At 38.8% G+C, this 18,445-nt stretch overlaps 1 protein-coding gene across 1 annotated transcript in view; it reads right to left on the bottom strand.

Annotated features, from left to right (window-relative positions):
- LOC150086753 (dynein regulatory complex subunit 11-like) overlaps window positions 1–18,445 on the bottom strand; it is a 283,392-nt gene that overhangs the window by 239,791 nt on the left and 25,156 nt on the right. The window contains exon 2 of the mRNA XM_090372244.1: window positions 14,111–14,204. Coding sequence (XP_090228370.1) covers window positions 14,111–14,204 — 94 coding nt within the window. The remainder of the gene's footprint in view (window positions 1–14,110; window positions 14,205–18,445) is intronic.

The following is an 18,445-nucleotide window of genomic DNA, read 5'->3' as shown; positions in this document are numbered from 1 at the left end:
AACAGAAAGAATGGCATTCGCATTGAGCCTGGTCAACCCATTCAATGCCTTAAACACCTCAATCAATTAGCTTGCAGGTTCCTAGTCTCCAAACAATGCAATTTGCAAAACTGAAGCTTTCTTAGTAAGACCATGCTTTTGTTTCCTCACCAAAGTTGTTATTCTTCTCTGCGTCCATTCCAGTAAATCTACATCTTTCCTAAAATAGGCCTCCAGACCTATATGCAATACTCAAGACGTGGCACAACCATTGCCTTATACAATGAGATAATCACCTCTTTACCCATGCAAAATTTCTGTATATCATTGACAAAATCGATGGGCTGTCCTGAAAACCTTCCTGCACTGCTCAGAGAACTTCATATTTGACTGCACAATTACCCACAAGTCCTTTTCCTTATTCCAGTACCCTGAGTGTAGTACCACACAGTTGGTATGTTAATCTGGGATCATTGCTACCCATATGCACTACCTTACACTTATCAATGTTGAACTGTAACTGCCATTTTTCAGCCCATTTACCTAATTTTTCTAAATCTTGTTGCAGTACAATACTATGTTGTTGTTCGTTTGTTATTTGGTTTTTAGGAGAATTAACAACTAAGGCCATATTGCTCTGGGATATGCGGTGATCATTCCCTGACTTTTCCGCATCCTCCGTATTTGGTGGTGACGGGCTCGAACCCCGGTCTAATCAAGAAGCGTGTGCTACACACTGCTGTTCCTTCCCACCTGGCTATGGAGGCACCAACAATACTTTGATTACTATCACTAACTACCCTGCCAACCTTTGTGTCATTTGCAAACTTAGACTTTAAGCCAGATATACCTTCATCAATTTCATTAATAAATATAGAAAACTACAATGGGCCTAGCATTGAACCCTTGGGGTACTCCACTAATAACATTAGTCCATGAAGAGCAGTGTCCATTAACCACTCTCTGCGTTCTCCCACTCAACCATCCCTTTATCCATAGTGGTAACTTGCCCTTAATTCCAAACTGCTCCAATATATAGATAGTATCAAATGCTTTCCTGAAACCCAAGTATATGATATCAAAATTATTTTTTTCTGAAACCCAAGTATATGATATCAAAATTATTTTTTTCATCCAGTTCCTTTGTTACTGCATCATACACTGGTGTGCAAAACTTAAGGACCAACACTATTTCTAAACGTTACAAACAAAATCTTTACTTAAAGTACTCTTTACTGATGGGAGTAGATTCAGTCTCAGCAGTGATTCTGGATGTCAGCAAATCTGGTGAGAGGTTGGCACATGGTATCACCCCGCAAACATCACTGAAAGGGATAGATATGGCAGTTGAGGTATTCTAGTCTGGGGAGGTGTTATCTTGGATGGATGTACACAACAGGGCAGTGTCGAGTCAGTTTGGTGTGACATAAGCATAGGGAAATCAAAATTGAGAGTAGGAGTGTGCTATAGGCCTAATGACTCTGATGAGTATAATAATATATTGTACAGGGAAATAGAGTGGGCCAGTAAATCAGAGAGTCTTATAATGGGGGATTTTAATTTCCCAGATATTGACTGGAATTTGTGGGTTGGTCACTCGCACACTAGCAAGGCTTTTGTGGATTTATTGGATGATTGTTTTCTACATCAGCATGTTCGTGAGGCAACAAGAGGGAGCAATACTCTTGATCTGATTATCAGTAGTGATTCTTCATGCATTAAGAACCTGCAGATAAATGAACCACTAGGTGGCAGTGATCACAGTGTGTTGAAGTGGGATTTACTCAAGGAGGTAACTACCATCAGAGGTAAAGGGAAGGGTTTTTGTTTTCGTAAAGGCGACTATGATGGTCTGAGACAGTATTTAAATTCTATACAGTGGGACCAACTGATGATGTTACCAACAGCAAACTCAAAATGGGAAGCATTCAAGGAACTAATCTTGGTGGCTACCAGGCTTTACATACCAACTAAGAAATATTGTTCAAGGTTTAGGCCTAAATGGTTGTCAGATGGACTAATGAGACATGTGGCAGAGAAGAAAAATGCATGGGATACATACAAATCAATGGGTGACATGGAAGCCTATGATAGATATAAGTTGGTCTGTAACCAAGTCACAAAGGAGATTAGGCAGGCAAAGGCAGACTACGAAAAATCCTTGGCAAAGGATGCAAAGAAAAACAGAAAGGAGTTCTTTACATACTTGAACTCGAGAAGGAAAGGGATGAATCAGATTGGTCCACTGGATATTGATGGTTCAACGGTTGAGGATCCTGCTCAGGTGGCTAACAATCTAAACGAGTATTTTGCATCTACATTCACGCATGAGGAGTTATTCAGGAAGGAGAATGATGTAGGTAAAGTAAACATTGGCAGTGAGCTGGATGATTTTGTAATAACTGAGAGGAAAGTGGAGGAGAGATTGTTGAGGATAAACATAAAAAAGGCACCTGGGGTGGATGGGATCTATCCAGTTATATTAAAGGAGGCAGCAAAGGAAGTATGCAAACCCCTAGCCATAATTATGAGAGCTTCTTTGGACTCAGGGGAGGTACCCATAGACTGGAGATGTGCAAATGTAACCCCAATTCACAAAGGAGGATCAAAGGCTGACACAAGTAATTATAGACCTGTTAGTTTAACTTCTGTTCCAGGTAAATTAATGGAGGCACTGGTTAAAGAAGCACTGCAGGATCATCTAGACAAGAATTCAGTTATAGCTCAGACGCAGCATGGTTTTGTTAAGGGCAGGTCTTGCCTGACCAATTTGATTGGATACTATGATGTAGTCACAAAAGAACTGGATGCAGGGAATAACTTTGATATTATATATTTGGATCTTAGAAAGGCTTTTGATACTGTTGCAAATGGAAGACTGCTGCACAAATTGGAGCAGTGTGGCATTGGAGGCAAATTGCTGCTATGGATAAGGGGATGGTTGAGTGGCAGAAGACAGAGAGTGGTAATCAATGGACACTGCTCAACGTGGACTAATGTTATTAGTGGAGTTCCTCAAGGTTCAGTGTTGGGTCCATTGTTGTTTTCGGTGTTTATGAATGATATTGATGATGGGATATCAAGTTTAATGTCTAAGTTTGCAGATGATACAAAGGTTGGCAGGGTCGTTAAGGACAATACTGACGCTATGCTGCTGCAACAGGATCTGGAAAGGTTGAACAGATGGGCTGAGAGGTGGCAAATGAAGTTTAACATTGACAAATGTAAAGTACTACATATGGGTAACAGTAACCCCAGAGCAATGTATCAACTCTGCGGTACTACACTGACAGTGGTGGAGAATGAAAAGGACCTGGGGGTAATTGTGCAGGCAGATATGAAGTTCTCTGAGCAGTGCAGACGAGCTGCAAGAGTAGCTCATGGTGTCTTGTCAATGATATACAGGAATTTTTCTAGCAGGGATAAGGAGGTGATTATTCCCTTGTATAAGGCAATGGTTAGGCCACATCTTGAGTACTGTATACAGGTCTGGAGGCCTCATTTCAAGAAGGATGTAGAGCTGCTGGAACGGGTACAGAGAAGGGCAACAAGATTAGTAAATGGAACAAAGGGTTGCTCTTACGAAGAAAGGCTTAAGTTTTGCAAATTACAGAGTCTGGAGACTAGGCACAGGCGAGGTGATCTGATAGAGGTGTATAAGGCTTTGAATGGTTTGAGTATGCTCAATGCCAATGGGATTCTTCATCTTTCTCAGAATAATCACCTCAGAGGGCATAAATTCAAATTGAGGAAGGACGGATGTCGGATAGATGTGCGAAAATTTGCCTTTGGCCAGCGGGTGGTTGGTTGGTGGAACCGACTTCCATCACTTGTTGTTGAAGTTGATAGCCTAAACAAATTTAAAGCTCAACTGATAAGGTATTTCGAACGAACGGAGGGGTGAAATGGGAGAGGGTTTTTTTTTTTTTTTTTTGGCTGATGCTGAATAAGCTTGCTTTCTTGCATCATATGCCTCTACTAATGCTAATGCTAATGCTAACTCCAGATACTGGAAGGCAATACTGTAACCGGTGCACGCTACTGTACTGAGGTAATCCTTCCCCAGTGTGTCTGTTCCAAGGTGCCATTGGCCCCGAGTTCATGTTTATGGATGATAATGCCACACCCCATCGCACTGCAGCTATTAATATGCTTTTGGAAAGTGAGGACTCTGTATGGATTGGCCTGCCCGATTCCCCAGAACTAAATCCCATTGAACACATATGAGATGCTCTGGGGAGACGTCTAGCCGCACGTCCACACCCACAAGAAAATGTTCACCAGCTGAAGATGGTGCTGACAGAGAACTGGACGATGTTACTGCAAGAACTTCTCAACAACATTGTTCTAAGTATGGACAGGCAGTGCAAAGCCTGCATTGACATTAGGGGTGGCCGTATCTACTACTGAGGACCACCTCTTCCCTTTGTTCCATCTTTGGGAGTGATGCATCTGTACCATGGCAGCCAATGCTATGTTGCCATTTTTGAATAAAGTTCCTCTGTACCATTTTGTTTCTGTTGTTGCGTCGGTGTAGTTTCCTTCATCATTTCTGTACCTCACAGGGTTCCTTTGGTATGCTTTTCCCATATCCAGGCCACTCCTATGAGAAGCTACAGGTGAAAACCTGACTGATCCTTAAATTTTGCACATCGGTGTAGTTATTTGATTATTTGTTGTTATTTGGTTTTTAGGAGCATTAGCAACTAAGGCCATATTGCTCCGGGGATATGCAGTGGTCATTCCCTGACCTTTCCGCATCCTCCATATTTGGTGGTCATGGGCTTGAACCCTTGTCTAATTAAGAAGTGTGTGCTACACACTGCTGCTCTTGCCCATGGTGTCGGGAGATGAGATCATGCAAAGGATCATGGGAGGTGATTTTGGATGTGCTCAGAGCTGGCATAACCAGCTGGTTGTGGAAAACCATTTATGATTTGGGGCATACCACTTAGGTGGCTTTTGGGCTAACCATTGCCACCCATGGCAGAAACCTTTTGGTAATCAGAGAAATGGATATCTTGCAAAATTTAAGGTCAAGTAAAGCATTTAAAGCAAAGGATCATTACATTACATGTGCTTCAGCCTTACCATTTGAACTGCATGTAATGTAGGTAGTACAATACCCATCTGTATTACTGAAGTGGTTGTATATTTCAACCAGCTGGCCGGTCAACAATATTTGAATGAGTTCACGATTGGGAGATAACAGACTCCAAATTACATGTATGAGTAGAATGTTTTGCTTGCCATTGGCCATTCTCATTAAGTTTCAGAAGTCCTCATTGGTCATCAGGTTTTCATGTTTCTTTGCAATTGGGCTGAGTCGGCTGAGCGTGGTGAGCTTCAGATCCTCTTTCATCTCGCTGTTGGATGATTGTAAAAGTTTCAAAAGGGTCTTCTTCTCTCAGTCACGTTACAAAGGCTATGCAGGTCATTACCGCCTGCTTCATCAGGGTCACCGGCGTCGTCTTGATACATTGTCTTACATATTTCAATCACTCTGGGAATGTCCAAGTCCGACTCATACAATTTACAATCTGGTATGAGCTCTTCATTGTAATCGTAGAACTTCACATATTTCATCTGTGACAGTATCTCTGTTTCCTCATTGCGAAATGGAATGTGCAGCGTTACCATTATGTACTTGTTGAGATCCTGAGCCAAGTCATAGTTTCAATAGCATATTATGTGTGGATACTGTAGTTTCTTGCAGATCTCATTAGTGCTGCATGTGTAATTTGCGACAAAGCATGACTCAGTAACGTGATCCAACATGATAGTATGATTGTAACAATACAAATACTTGTATTGTTGCAATTGGCCTAACCTCTTCCAAACGTTGAATCCTATTTATCATTAACATTGATTCGGTAGAGTAAGTAGCAAGTATGGGCATAAATTACAGCATTCGTGATTTCGGTTTTAGCTGTTCGAAATTTAGTAGGTTTCCAAAGATGTTTACACATAAAACATCTTTCATGCATACAGGGTACACAAGCGATTTTTTTTAAACCTTGACCTGTACTTGTTAAGTAAATGCAGATCTCCTATTCTTAATGTCATTAATGCCAATGTGTACAATAATATCACTCTTTGTGCCCTTAAAATGTGAAATATCTACTCTTCAACATCATCAACTTTTATCCCTGGCAGACATACACTGGTCCAATTCCAGCTAAGGGTTTGCTTGCCTCCTTTTGTTTCCTCCCATAATATAATTGGATAGAGCCCACCATCACAGGCACTTTTTTTTATGTTTAGCTTCAACAATATCTCTTTCTTTCAATAATGTTGTAGGATAAATATGCAAAATTTTTCTTTCATCTGGAGAGTAAGTGATTGATGGAACAAGCTTTCATCTAGTGTTGTTGAAGTGGATAGTTTAAGCAGAATTAAGGATTACGCTAATTATTTATGCTAATTCTTACCATGTGTACGCCATATACAAAAATTTCATTACTTCATACAGCATGTCCCACCCACTTTTTCTTACTATTGAATACACCATGAATTGTCAAACTAATAGAGCAAGCTTATCTGCGAAAAGATCTAAACCTCCTAAGCACTTCCTAATTCATTTCAAAAATATACGTGGTCTCAATTCTAATCTCAACAATGTCCATTTCCACTTGCAGTCTGCCAAACCCCATGTACTTTTTCTGACAGAATCTCAGTTATCGGTTGATTCAACTACTGCTCATCTCATATGCCCAAATTATTCACTCTATGATTCTTTTCGCCTCAAAGGTGGTACTTGTGCAGATGTCCGTTCTGACATTCCCTGTCAGACACTTGGCAATTTGGAATCTCCTCTCTTGGCGCCTCAGTAGCCAGGTGGGCAGGAGCAGCAGTGCTTAGCACACGCTTCTTGATTAGACCGGGATTCGAGCCTGTGACCACCAAATACGGAGGAAGCAGAAAGGTCAGGGAATGACCACCGCATATCCCCGGAGCAATATGGCCTTAGTTGCTAATGTTCCTAAAAACCAAACAACAACATCTCCTCTCTTTGATCTTCTCTGGCTTAAAATCTCTCTACCTCATTGTGTCAAATTCATCTGTTGTCTCTACCGTTCTCCCAACTCCACTAATCACTTGGAGCTCTTTGACTTCCTCTCTTTGCAACTTGACTTTCTCCAGTCTAACTTTCCTAACGCTCAGGTAATTTTCCTTGGTGATTTTAATGTCCACAACTCCAGCTAACTTCTGTTTTCTAGTCATACCGACCCAGCTGGTCGAGATGCTAAGGCTTTTGCAATTACTAATGATCTTGCACAGATTGTTCATTTACCTACAAGAATACCGGACAATCCTAATCATACAGCCAATACGCTTGATCTTTTTCTCACAAGCAACCCTTCTAAGTACACTGTCGAAATGAGAGGTCCTTTAGGCACTTCAGATCACAACTTTGTGATTGTCTCTTCTCCAATGGAACCTTTATCTCATGGCTATTCCCAACCTTGTGTTGTTTGGCATTACAAGAATGCAAAATGGAATGACTTGTGAGAGATTTCTTTTCTTCTTTTCCTTGGTTGGATTACTGTTTCAAAACTTCTGATGTCAACGTTTGCTCATATCGTGTCAGTGAAATTATACTTGCAGGAATGGAATCCTTTATCCCACACTCCACTTTAAAATTTCGTCCTTTATCTAAACCTTGGTTTTCCAATAAATGTGCTAAAGCTGTTCAAGAGAAGAATGTTGCATATCGTAATTGGCTTGTTTCTAATTCTTCAGTTTCATTTTCTGCCTACACCAAAGCTCACAACAATTGTAAAGCAGTTATTAACCAGTCTAAGCTAGAGTTTGAACAGGCTAAGAGTAGAAAACTTGCTTCTTGCCCTAATGGTAGCCGAGCATTCTGGTCTCTTGCCAAAGCTATTGGCCGCAACTTTTGCCCATCTCTGCTCCCACCTCTGTCCAAACCAGACGGTTCTGTTGTCACTTCAGCCAAGGATAAAGCTGACCTGCTAGCATCCCATTTTTCTTTCAACTCATGCATTAACGATCTTGGTAAAACACCTCCCACTATTCCCAACATGCTCCATTCAATGCCTCCTGTGGTTTTTCATCAAAAGGATTTTGACGAATCTTGATGCTAAGAAAGCTCCAGGTCCCGATGTTATTTCTCCACTTGTTCTCAAAACCTGTGCTCCTGAACTTACTCCTATTCTTTGCCGCCTTTTTTCACTTTCTTATTCCAAAGGTGTTTTTCCTTCTGCTTGGAAATTTGCTCATATCCAGCCAGTTCCTGAAAAGGGTGACAAATCCCTCCCATCCAATTATTGTCCCATTGAAATTACTTCTACTCTTTCTAAAGTAATGGAGAAATCAATTAACCGCCAAATTTTAAACTATCTAGAAACCTTCCTTCTGATCAACGATCGCCAATATGGATTCCGTCAGTGTCGATCCCCCTGGTGATATTCTGGCTTATGTTACCCATTTATGGACTAATTCAATGGAAAGGTTCGGTGGCAGAGAAGACAAATGCATGGGATACATATAAATTAATGGGTGACATGGAAGCCTATGATAGATATAAGTTGGTCTGTAACCAAGTCACAAAGGAGATTAGGCAGGCAAAGGCAGACTACGAAAAATCCTTGGCAAAGGATGCAAAGAAAAACAGAAAAGAGTTCTTTACATACTTGAACTCGAGAAGGAAAGGGATGAATCAGATTGGTCCACTGGATATTGATGGTTCAACAGTTGAGGTTCCTGCTCAGGTGGCTAACAATCTAAACGAGTATTTTGCATCTACATTCACGCATGAGGAGTTATTCAGGAAGGAGAATGATGTAGGTAAAGTAAACATTGGCAGTGAGCTGGATGATTTTGTAATAACTGAGAGGAAAGTGGAGGAGAGATTGTTGAGGATAAACATAAAAAAGGCACCTGGGGTGGATGGGATCTATCCAGTTATATTAAAGGAGGCAGCAAAGGAAGTATGCAAACCCCTAGCCATAATTATGAGAGCTTCTTTGGACTCAGGGGAGGTACCCATAGACTGGAGATGTGCAAATGTAACCCCAATTCACAAAGGAGGATCAAAGGCTGACACAAGTAATTATAGACCTGTTAGTTTAACTTCTGTTCCAGGTAAATTAATGGAGGCACTGGTTAAAGAAGCACTGCAGGATCATCTAGACAAGAATTCAGTTATAGCTCAGACGCAGCATGGTTTTGTTAAGGGCAGGTCTTGCCTGACCAATTTGATTGGATACTATGATGTAGTCACAAAAGAACTGGATGCAGGGAATAACTTTGATATTATATATTTGGATCTTAGAAAGGCTTTTGATACTGTTGCACATGGAAGACTGCTGCACAAATTGGAGCAGTGTGGCATTGGAGGCAAATTGCTGCTATGGATAAGGGGATGGTTGAGTGGCAGAAGACAGAGAGTGGTAATCAATGGACACTGCTTAACGTGGACTAATGTTATTAGTGGAGTGCCTCAAGGTTCAGTGTTGGGTCCGTTGTTGTTTTCGGTTTTTATGAATGATATTGATGATGGGATATCAAGTTTAATGTCCAAGTTTGCAGATGATACAAAGGTTGGCAGGGTCGTCAAGGACACTACTGACGCTATGCTGCTGCAACAGGATCTGGAAAGGTTGAACAGATGGGCTGAGAGGTGGCAAATGAAGTTTAACATTGACAAATGTAAAGTACTGCATATGGGAAACAGTAACCCCAGAGCAACGTATCAACTCTGCGGTACCACACTGACAGTGGTGGAGAATGAAAAGGACCTGGGGGTAATTGTGCAGGGAGATATGAAGTTCTCTGAGCAGTGCAGACGAGCTGCAAGAGTAGCTCATGGTGTCTTGTCAATGATATACAGGAATTTTTCTAGCAGGGATAAGGAGGTGATTATTCCCTTGTATAAGGCAATGGTTAGGCCACATCTTGAGTACTGTATACAGGTCTGGAGGCCTCATTTCAAGTAGGATGTAGAGCTGCTGGAACGGGTACAGAGAAGGGCAACAAGATTAGTAAATGGAACAAAGGGTTGCTCTTACGAAGAAAGGCTTAAGTTTTGCAAATTACAGAGTCTGGAGACTAGGCACCGGCGAGGTGATCTGATAGAGGTGTATAAGGCCTTGAATGGTTTGAGCATGCTCAATGCCAATGGGATTCTTCATCTTTCTCAGAATAATCACCTCAGAGGGCATAAATTCAAATTGAGGAAGGACGGATGTCGGATAGATGTGCGGAAATTTGCCTTTGGCCAGCGGGTGGTTGGTTGGTGGAACCGACTTCCATCACTTGTTGTTGAAGTTGATAGCCTAAACAAATTTAAAGCTCAACTGGACAGGTATTTCGAACGAACGGAGGGGTGAAATGGGAGAGGGTTTTTTTTTTTTTTTTTTTTTTTGGGCTGATGCTGAATAAGCTTGCTTTCTTGCATCGTATGCCTCTACTAATGCTAATGCTAATGCTAATGAAACACAAGTAGTTGCTCTTGACATCTCAAAGGCTTTCGATCGTGTTTGGCATAAAGGTCTTCTAAACAAGCTTCCATCTTATGGTTTGCCACCTGTTTTTAGTAACTGGTTATCCAGTTTTCTCTCTGATCGCTCACTGAGGGTGATGGTAGATGGCTCTCTGTCTTCTATCTTCTCCAGTAATGCCAGTGTCCTCCAAGGTTCAGTTCTTTCCTCCACTCTTTTCCTCTTGTATATTAATGACCTTCTACCATTGACTGGAAATCCTATCCATAGCTTTGCTGATGATAGCACATTGCATTCCACTTTCCATTTTGAGAAACCTTGTCCTGCTCAATCAGCTTCAACTTCTCGAAAATCTGCTACCAATTCCTTAAATGCCGATCTTCACGTAATTCTCCAGTGGGGCAAAGACAACTTAGTTGATTTCAACCCCTCTAAAACTCAGTCTTGTCTTATATCTCCAAAAAGGATTCTTCTGCTCCTATGCTTATCTTTAGTGACACTCTGATTTCTAGGCAAAATGATATATCTCTTTTGGGGCTTACCCTGACTTCTAATCTCTCTTTGCACAAGCACATTACAAATATTGCTTCTTCTGCATCTAAAAAACTTGGTTTTCTCTTTCGCTCTTGGCGTTACTTTTCTTCCAAACAGCTGCTCACTCTGTATAAATCGCAAATCCGCCCTGCCATGGAATATCGTTCCCACATCTGGGGTGGTGCCCCCAAAACCTCTCTGGCTTCTTGATTTCATTCAGAAGAGAGCAGTTAGGTTAATTAATAACTCATCTCTAACAGAGTCTCTGCACTCGCTGTCTCATAGACGTACTGTTTCTGCTGCATGTCTCTTCTACAGATACTTCCATGGGCACTGTTCTTCTGAATTAGCTTCTATAATTCCTGCTCTCTCTTTCAAAACAGTCCGAACATGTGCCGCCGCCAGCCAACATCCATTTACTGTCCAACTTCAAACTCACAGAACCAACTTTTCATCTTCCTCGTTTATTCATTCAACTGCCGTTTTCTGGAACAATCTTCCTTCATACGTATTTCCTAAAAATTACAGTCTACAGAAGTTCAAGTCCAATGTCAACAAATATCTTCTTTCGTCTTCTTAACCCCCAACCCAAGCACGGTACTAAATACTATAGGTTCTAACACCTCTCGTGTTTGGGGTTTACATAAAAAAAAAAAAAAAAAAAAAATTATTACAGGGGGATGGAGAAATGATGAGGGCAGTTTATTTATTTATTTTTTTTTTGGTTGATACTGTATAATCTTGCTTCCTTATATCATATGCCATTACTAATATGTACTAATACTAAAATACTGCACAGAGAAGCATGGGAGCACATGTGAGAAAGATTAGCAATTCAGCAGTCATTTGTCTATGTAGTGTTGCATTTTTCTTATCCATTTACAATCCTGCATAAATTAATAATATTCTTCACATAGTATATTTTTTTAGGCTGAATTTTAAAGTGTCTAATTTTGCCAAGGACAATAGGAGGAGACCTTATTAATCAAATCAGCTTGGAAAGGTTGTTCAAGGCTTATGGTGTAAAATTTTTTTTATTTTCAGCATGACCTGTATTTGTTAACAGGTAGTTACAGAGTCTAATGATTTAATGACAGCCATAAGTGGATGTGAATTGGTTCTTACATTACTTCTAATGAGACATGGAATAGCCTGGGAAGCAGAGAGGTGAAGATTTAAGGTCATGGTAGTGATGGTGGTCCCATATGGGTTGCTGTTATTTGGTTTTTAGGAGCATTAGCAACTAAGGCCATATTGCTCCAGGGATATGCGGTGGTCATTCCCTGACCTTTCTGCATCCTCCATATTTGGTGGTTACGAGCTCGAACCCTGGTCTAATCAAGAAGCATGTGCTACGCACTGCTGCTCCTGCCCACCTGGCTACAGAGGCGCTGGGCCCATATGGGACTGGAAATAATAACATATGCTATATTAGGCCAAAAACACAGCCACTCATTTATTTGGTTATACGCTGATGCTAAGAGTACAATAAATAAATTTAATGAATTTGGGGAATTGGTTAAGTCATTAAATGCTCACATTATAGGAATAGTATAAACATGGAGCCATTCTGATATTTTGATATTGAGCTGCAGAATTTAAATATGGTGATTGTAATATGTACAAAATGGATAGACATGACAGGAGGGGTGGAGAGCGAGGAAGAATTATATTTTTGGTTAAGATGCACACAGATTCTAACAGTACAACCAGTAGACACAGGCCAGTGTATTGTTGAGCCAATTTGGTGTAACATAAACACTGGAAAAACAAAGATGACAGTAGGTGACTGTTGAGGCTATGACTGTGACTGTGAAGAGTATAATGAACAATCATATAGACAAATAGAGTTGGCCAGCAAATCAGAATATCTTGTCATTGAACTATCTAGACAAAGACTTGAACTTATGGGTTGGCAGCTCAATCAGCAGTTGAACATTTCCGAATTTGCTATATGATGGCTGCCTACACTAACTTGTCAGAGAGGCTCCAAAAAAAAAAAAAAAAAGCAATATTCTTGATCTGATTTTCAAAAATGATTTGTGTATTACTCCTGTTTTGCTTGTCCCTCAAAAATTGTTTTCATGGTATCTGTGAAACAACTTTTTTTTTAATTATAAAAAAATTATTTTTAGCACAATTATGATTTGTTAAACTCGCAAAATATTGAATAAAAATTCTCGTGCAGCTTCTGGCAGATGCAATGTGGATGTAGGTATTTTTGTCATCTTTTTTCATTAGTTTCTGCAGACCCAGCAAAACCAAAGTACTATGGTAAGATTAGACACCACTCATTGGTGTCTCACAGATACCATGTAAGTATAATACTTGAGTATAAGAAAGATATGCTTCTGCTTGCCAAGTGTCTGTTAAACACCAAACAACAAATCAAATTAATTCCTTGTAAGCCACAGTATATAAAAATGAAGAAATAAAATACTGTATAATTATTTACAGAATACTGGGGAGGGGGAGAGGCAGGTACAAGGGAGGATTTCACTTCATTTCTAAATTTAAATAATGCTCACATTATAGGAATAGTATAAACATGGAGCCATTCTGATATTTTGATATTGGGATGCAGAATTTAAAACGAAAAAAAAAAAAAAAAAAAAAATGTTTCCATTTTTAGTTTTAAAACCTGAAAAATTTTAACAAAAGTGGCATCTATCAGATAATTTGTCAGAGCAGAGGGTTAGGAATCTTCACGTACAGGTAGCAGTAATCATGGCATATTGTGTGGGATTTATTCCAAGAAATAACTACTGCCATGGGTAAATGGAAGGGATTTTGTTTACGAAAAGGTGATTACAATGATCTTAGATTTAAATTGCTTAATCTGGATATTTGTTTATATCTCTTAATTTAATCCCCTCCCCAAACAACTGGTCCAAACAAAGTTCTAATGAGGACACACAGCCACATCCTATTAGTTGAGAATACTGGGCAGAGATGACTATATTGCAGTTATCAATAAAATAAAATTTACTTAATGTGTAGATGAAATGTTTTCCTTGATTTTTACATGTTATTATAATAATCGTATAGTTACCATATAGTAAAGTGTAGCAAGAGGAGTAATGAATAAAACAAATAAACTGAGAAATTAAAATTATGGAGAACATATTTACTCTTTCAGGCACTACTATTTCCTCAGCAGGTGTTTCTTGAAGTAGTAGTGATTTCAAGTTGTTCTGTGAAATTGCCCACTTTTCATCATACAACCTATAATAAAGTAAAACACTTTAAAAAATAATAAAGAAAAGTAGTAAAGTATAATAAAGTAAAGTAAAACACTAAAACATATAAGAACAAAAATGGCCCAACAAGTTTTAATCTATAAAAAAAAAATAAAAACAAGAATAATTAGCATTGGCAGAGGCATATGAAGAAAAAAAGCAAGCTTATACATCATCAGTCAAAAAAAAAAAAAAAAACCCCCTTCTCATTTCACCATTCCATTCACTCAAAATATTTGTCCAGTTCTGCTTTGAATTTATTTAAAACTATCAACTTCCACAACAACAGATGGAAGTTTGTTCCAGCAATCAACTACCTGCTTGATAAAGGCAAATTTCTGCACATCTATTCTATAACTGTCCTTCTTCAATTTGAGTTTATTCCCCTCAGGTTTGTAATCTGAGCAAGAGGATGAATTACATCAGCATTGAGTTTGTTCAAACCATTCAAGGCCTTATACACCTCAATCAGATCACCTCGCAGGTGCCTTAGTCTCCAGATGCTGCTATCTACAGAACTTAAGCCTTTCTTTGTAAGAGGACCCCTTCGTTCCCCTCGCCAGTCTTGTTGCTCTTCTCGGTACTTGTTTTAGCAACTCTACATCCTCCCTAAAATGAAGCCTCCAGATCTGTACACAGTACTCAAGGTGTGATCTGACCATTGCCTTACACAAAGGGATAATCACTTGCTTAACCCTGCTTGCAAAATTCTTGTATATTATTGACAAGACCCTATGAGCTGCTCTTGCAGCTCATAGGGTCTTTTTCATTATCCACTAACCTGAGGGTAATACCATGCAAATGGTACGTTTCTCGGGAGTTACTGCTAAAAATATGCAGTACTTTGCATTTGTCAATATTAAACTTCAGTTGCCCTTCTCAGCCCATTTGTCCATTCATTCCAAATAAATGTATACTGTCATTACTGTCATTAAAAACCCTGCCAATATTTGTATCATCTGCAAACTTGAACATTCATGTTTCAGCCAAAAAAAAAATCCCTCCCATTTCACCCCTCCATTCATTCCAAATGCCTGTCCAGCTCAGCCTTAAATTTTTTTAGACTATTAGCTTCCACAGCAAAAGATGGAAGCCTGTTCCACCAATCAACTACCCGCTGGCTAAAGGCAAATTTCCGCACATCTATTCTACAACTATCTTTCCTCAATTTGAAACTGTCCCCACTCAGGTTCTTAGTCTGTGTAAGAGGAAGAATCCCATCAGCATTTAGCTTGCTCAAATTTCAACTATATAAATAATAAACCACATCAATTGATGGAGCGACCATCACTTTGATTCTTCTAGTTTTGAGAACAATTGCTGGATAGCGTTTGTTTATTGAATTGAAGCTCCTAGAGTCGATTGTGCATGTTTTCTCAGTTTGTTTTTCGTTAGTCACAGTGAAAAGAGCAAACTGTTGCTTTATTTTTTTCACCACTTCCTTCATAGGCCCTAGGCACTGTACCTATGGTGCCTTAATGGGGAATCCAGCCCTGCAAAAGGCTGTGTATTTTTATCATTTATTTTACTGTTTATTCCTTTTATCTATTTTATTGTATATGTATTTTATAATTCAACTACTTTATTTTGCTCTGATTTTATAAAATGACTAAAATTTAGTAAATACAGTATAGCTGGTGTTAAGTTAAAGAAGCATTATATTTAATTAATATGAATTTTTTCAACTGTCATGGGCTTTTTAGTAGTACTTTATATTATTGTAATCATCTCAATGGCGGTTATACAAAATTATCACATTATCTGTGGTCGGGTCTATTGCTCATTGCTATCCTTGTCCTTGTTTGGTATATCTTATTAACCCAATCAAGTTTTTTTTTTTTTGCTTCTGATGGTGCCATCAGAAATGCTTTCTGAGTAAAGCCTAATTCTTTATTGGACTTTTTAAAATTGTTTAAATTTTTTTTAATGCAGTACAAATAGCATTTAAAAAAAACACATTATAGACTCCTTTGCATTTTAAATATAAAAAAAATATAAATATTAAAAATATTTATAATTTTTATAGAAGTAGTCCAGAGAGTAACAATTGAAAATGTACAAAACAATGGTATTTTAAGGTGTTCCCAGAGCAGCATAATGTGTAGGTAAACTGTGTTGTTTGAAGATAATAAAGTACTCAAAACCTATGTTGGATTATTATGTTTATTTCTAAACTGGAAATAAGAATATAATGGAATCAAAAATTTTGTGGTATTTTCTTGCCTTCTTCAATTGCAGCTGTTTCTGCAACATCACCATCACAAAAGATCACTTTGGTCTCAAGAATTCAGTTGAAACATTCTTGTAACCAAAGTGGCCTTTTGTGAAGCTGATATTGCAGAGACAGCTGTCACTGAAGAAGTGGTAAGAAAATACCACAAAACTTGAAAGGGAAGAAACAAAAGAAACAAAAGGAAGTGAAGCCAGTTGACATCGCTGGACAGTGCAGTGTCGAGTCAGTTTGGTGTGACATTAGCATTGGGAGATCAAAATTTAGAGTAGGAGTGTACTATAGGCCTAATGACTCTGATGAGTATAATAAGAAACTGTAATATCACAGTTAACTAGAGTGGGCCAGTAAATGGCCCACTCTAGTTAACCGACGTGATTTGCAATCAAAGAAACATTCCCCCCCCCCCGTTTTAGCACATTTCGGAATAAAAGTGCCTAGGGCCTACAAACACCAGAATACAGCCCTGGCCTTTTGGGCACAGGCTGTGCCCATTGCCTGCCTAAAAACACATTAGTGATAATAGGTTATAAAGAAATAGAAATCATGTGAGAAACTAACATGTGTGTCAGAAGACACACATGTTAGTTTCTCACAAAACAAAAGGAAGAAAAAAAAAATCAACTAAAATGAGAAAGGAAACTGAGAAATGGAAGGAGAAAGAAACAAAAAGAGTAGAAATTGTTAAATGACAAAGGAAAAATGTAATCAAAGATTGGAGTGATAGAACTATGTAAACAAAATCAATGTGGATTTTTCAGCAGAACCATCAATTGAAACGTAAGATGAACACAAGACTCATGACATCATGGTTGATGGTAGCCCATCCAGTTTTCAAATATAGTGCTTCCAGCCAATTTGAGAAAATTTGTAAGAAATGTCTAAAATCTTATCACTATCATTAATGTTAGGGAAACTAAGAGTAAGAACAGGTGCATGTATACTTCTGTGTACACCAATGCAAGGAATATAGTGAATAAATTTGATGAAATGCTGGTCAAGACATCAAATGCAGAGGTTGTGATTTCAGAGATTTGGTGTCATTCAGATATAAGGGATGCAGAATTTGAATATGGGGGATACAATGTATACAGGAAGGACATACAAGATAGGAGGAGGGAGTTATGCTCTTAATTAAGAATCACATAAAATCTAAGGCAGTGCATCCAGTTGTGGGTGGCCTGTGCAATGTTGAGCGAGTATGGTGTGACATAAGCACTGGAAAGGCAAAAATTAGAGTAGGAGTGTGATATAGACTTAATGACTCTGATAAGCACAATGAACTGCTGTACAGAGAAATAGAGTGGTCCAGTAAATCAAAATGTCTTATAATGGGAATTTTAACTCCCCAGATATTGACTGGAACTTGTGGGTAGCTCACTCACTGACTAGCAAAACTTGTGTGGATTCACTTGATTACTGTTTTCTACAGCAGCATGTTAGACAGGCAACAAGAGGGAGAATAGCCTTGATCTGATTATCAGCAGTGCTTATTCATGCATCAAGAATCTGCAGATAAAAGAACCACTAGGTGGCAGTGATCACAGTATATTGATTTGGGATTTACTCAAAGATGTAACAACCAGCAAGGGTAAAGGGAAGGGCTTTTACTTTTGTAAAGGTGACTACAGTAGTCTCGGACAGTTTTTAATTCTATACAGTGGGACCAACTGATGATGTTACCATCAGCAAATTCTAAATGGGAAACATTCATGGAATTAATCATAGAAGCTACTATGCTTTTCATACCAATCCTAACTTTAAAATTCCCAATTTCTGGGAAAAGCAAAAACATTTCCCAAGAAATTGAGATTTTTTTTATTTTTACAATATACAGATTGCTACATAGTTTATTTTAAAATGCTTAATTTTTATTTAAATATAGTTGCAAATAACCATTTCATTAGAAAGTGAGAGATTTTTAAGGATTTTAACACTGATAAAAATTGCTTTACATGAATTAAAGCTCTTTTATCTATTGGATGGCTGGATATCCA

Source organism: Mastigoproctus giganteus, chromosome 4 (genome assembly GCF_048544385.1).
Source record: "Mastigoproctus giganteus isolate SK-2022 chromosome 4, ASM4854438v1, whole genome shotgun sequence".
Taxonomy (NCBI): Eukaryota; Metazoa; Arthropoda; class Arachnida; order Uropygi; family Thelyphonidae; genus Mastigoproctus; species Mastigoproctus giganteus.
Note: the sequence above shows the minus strand (reverse complement) of the source record. Positions and strands in the feature narration are given on the sequence as shown.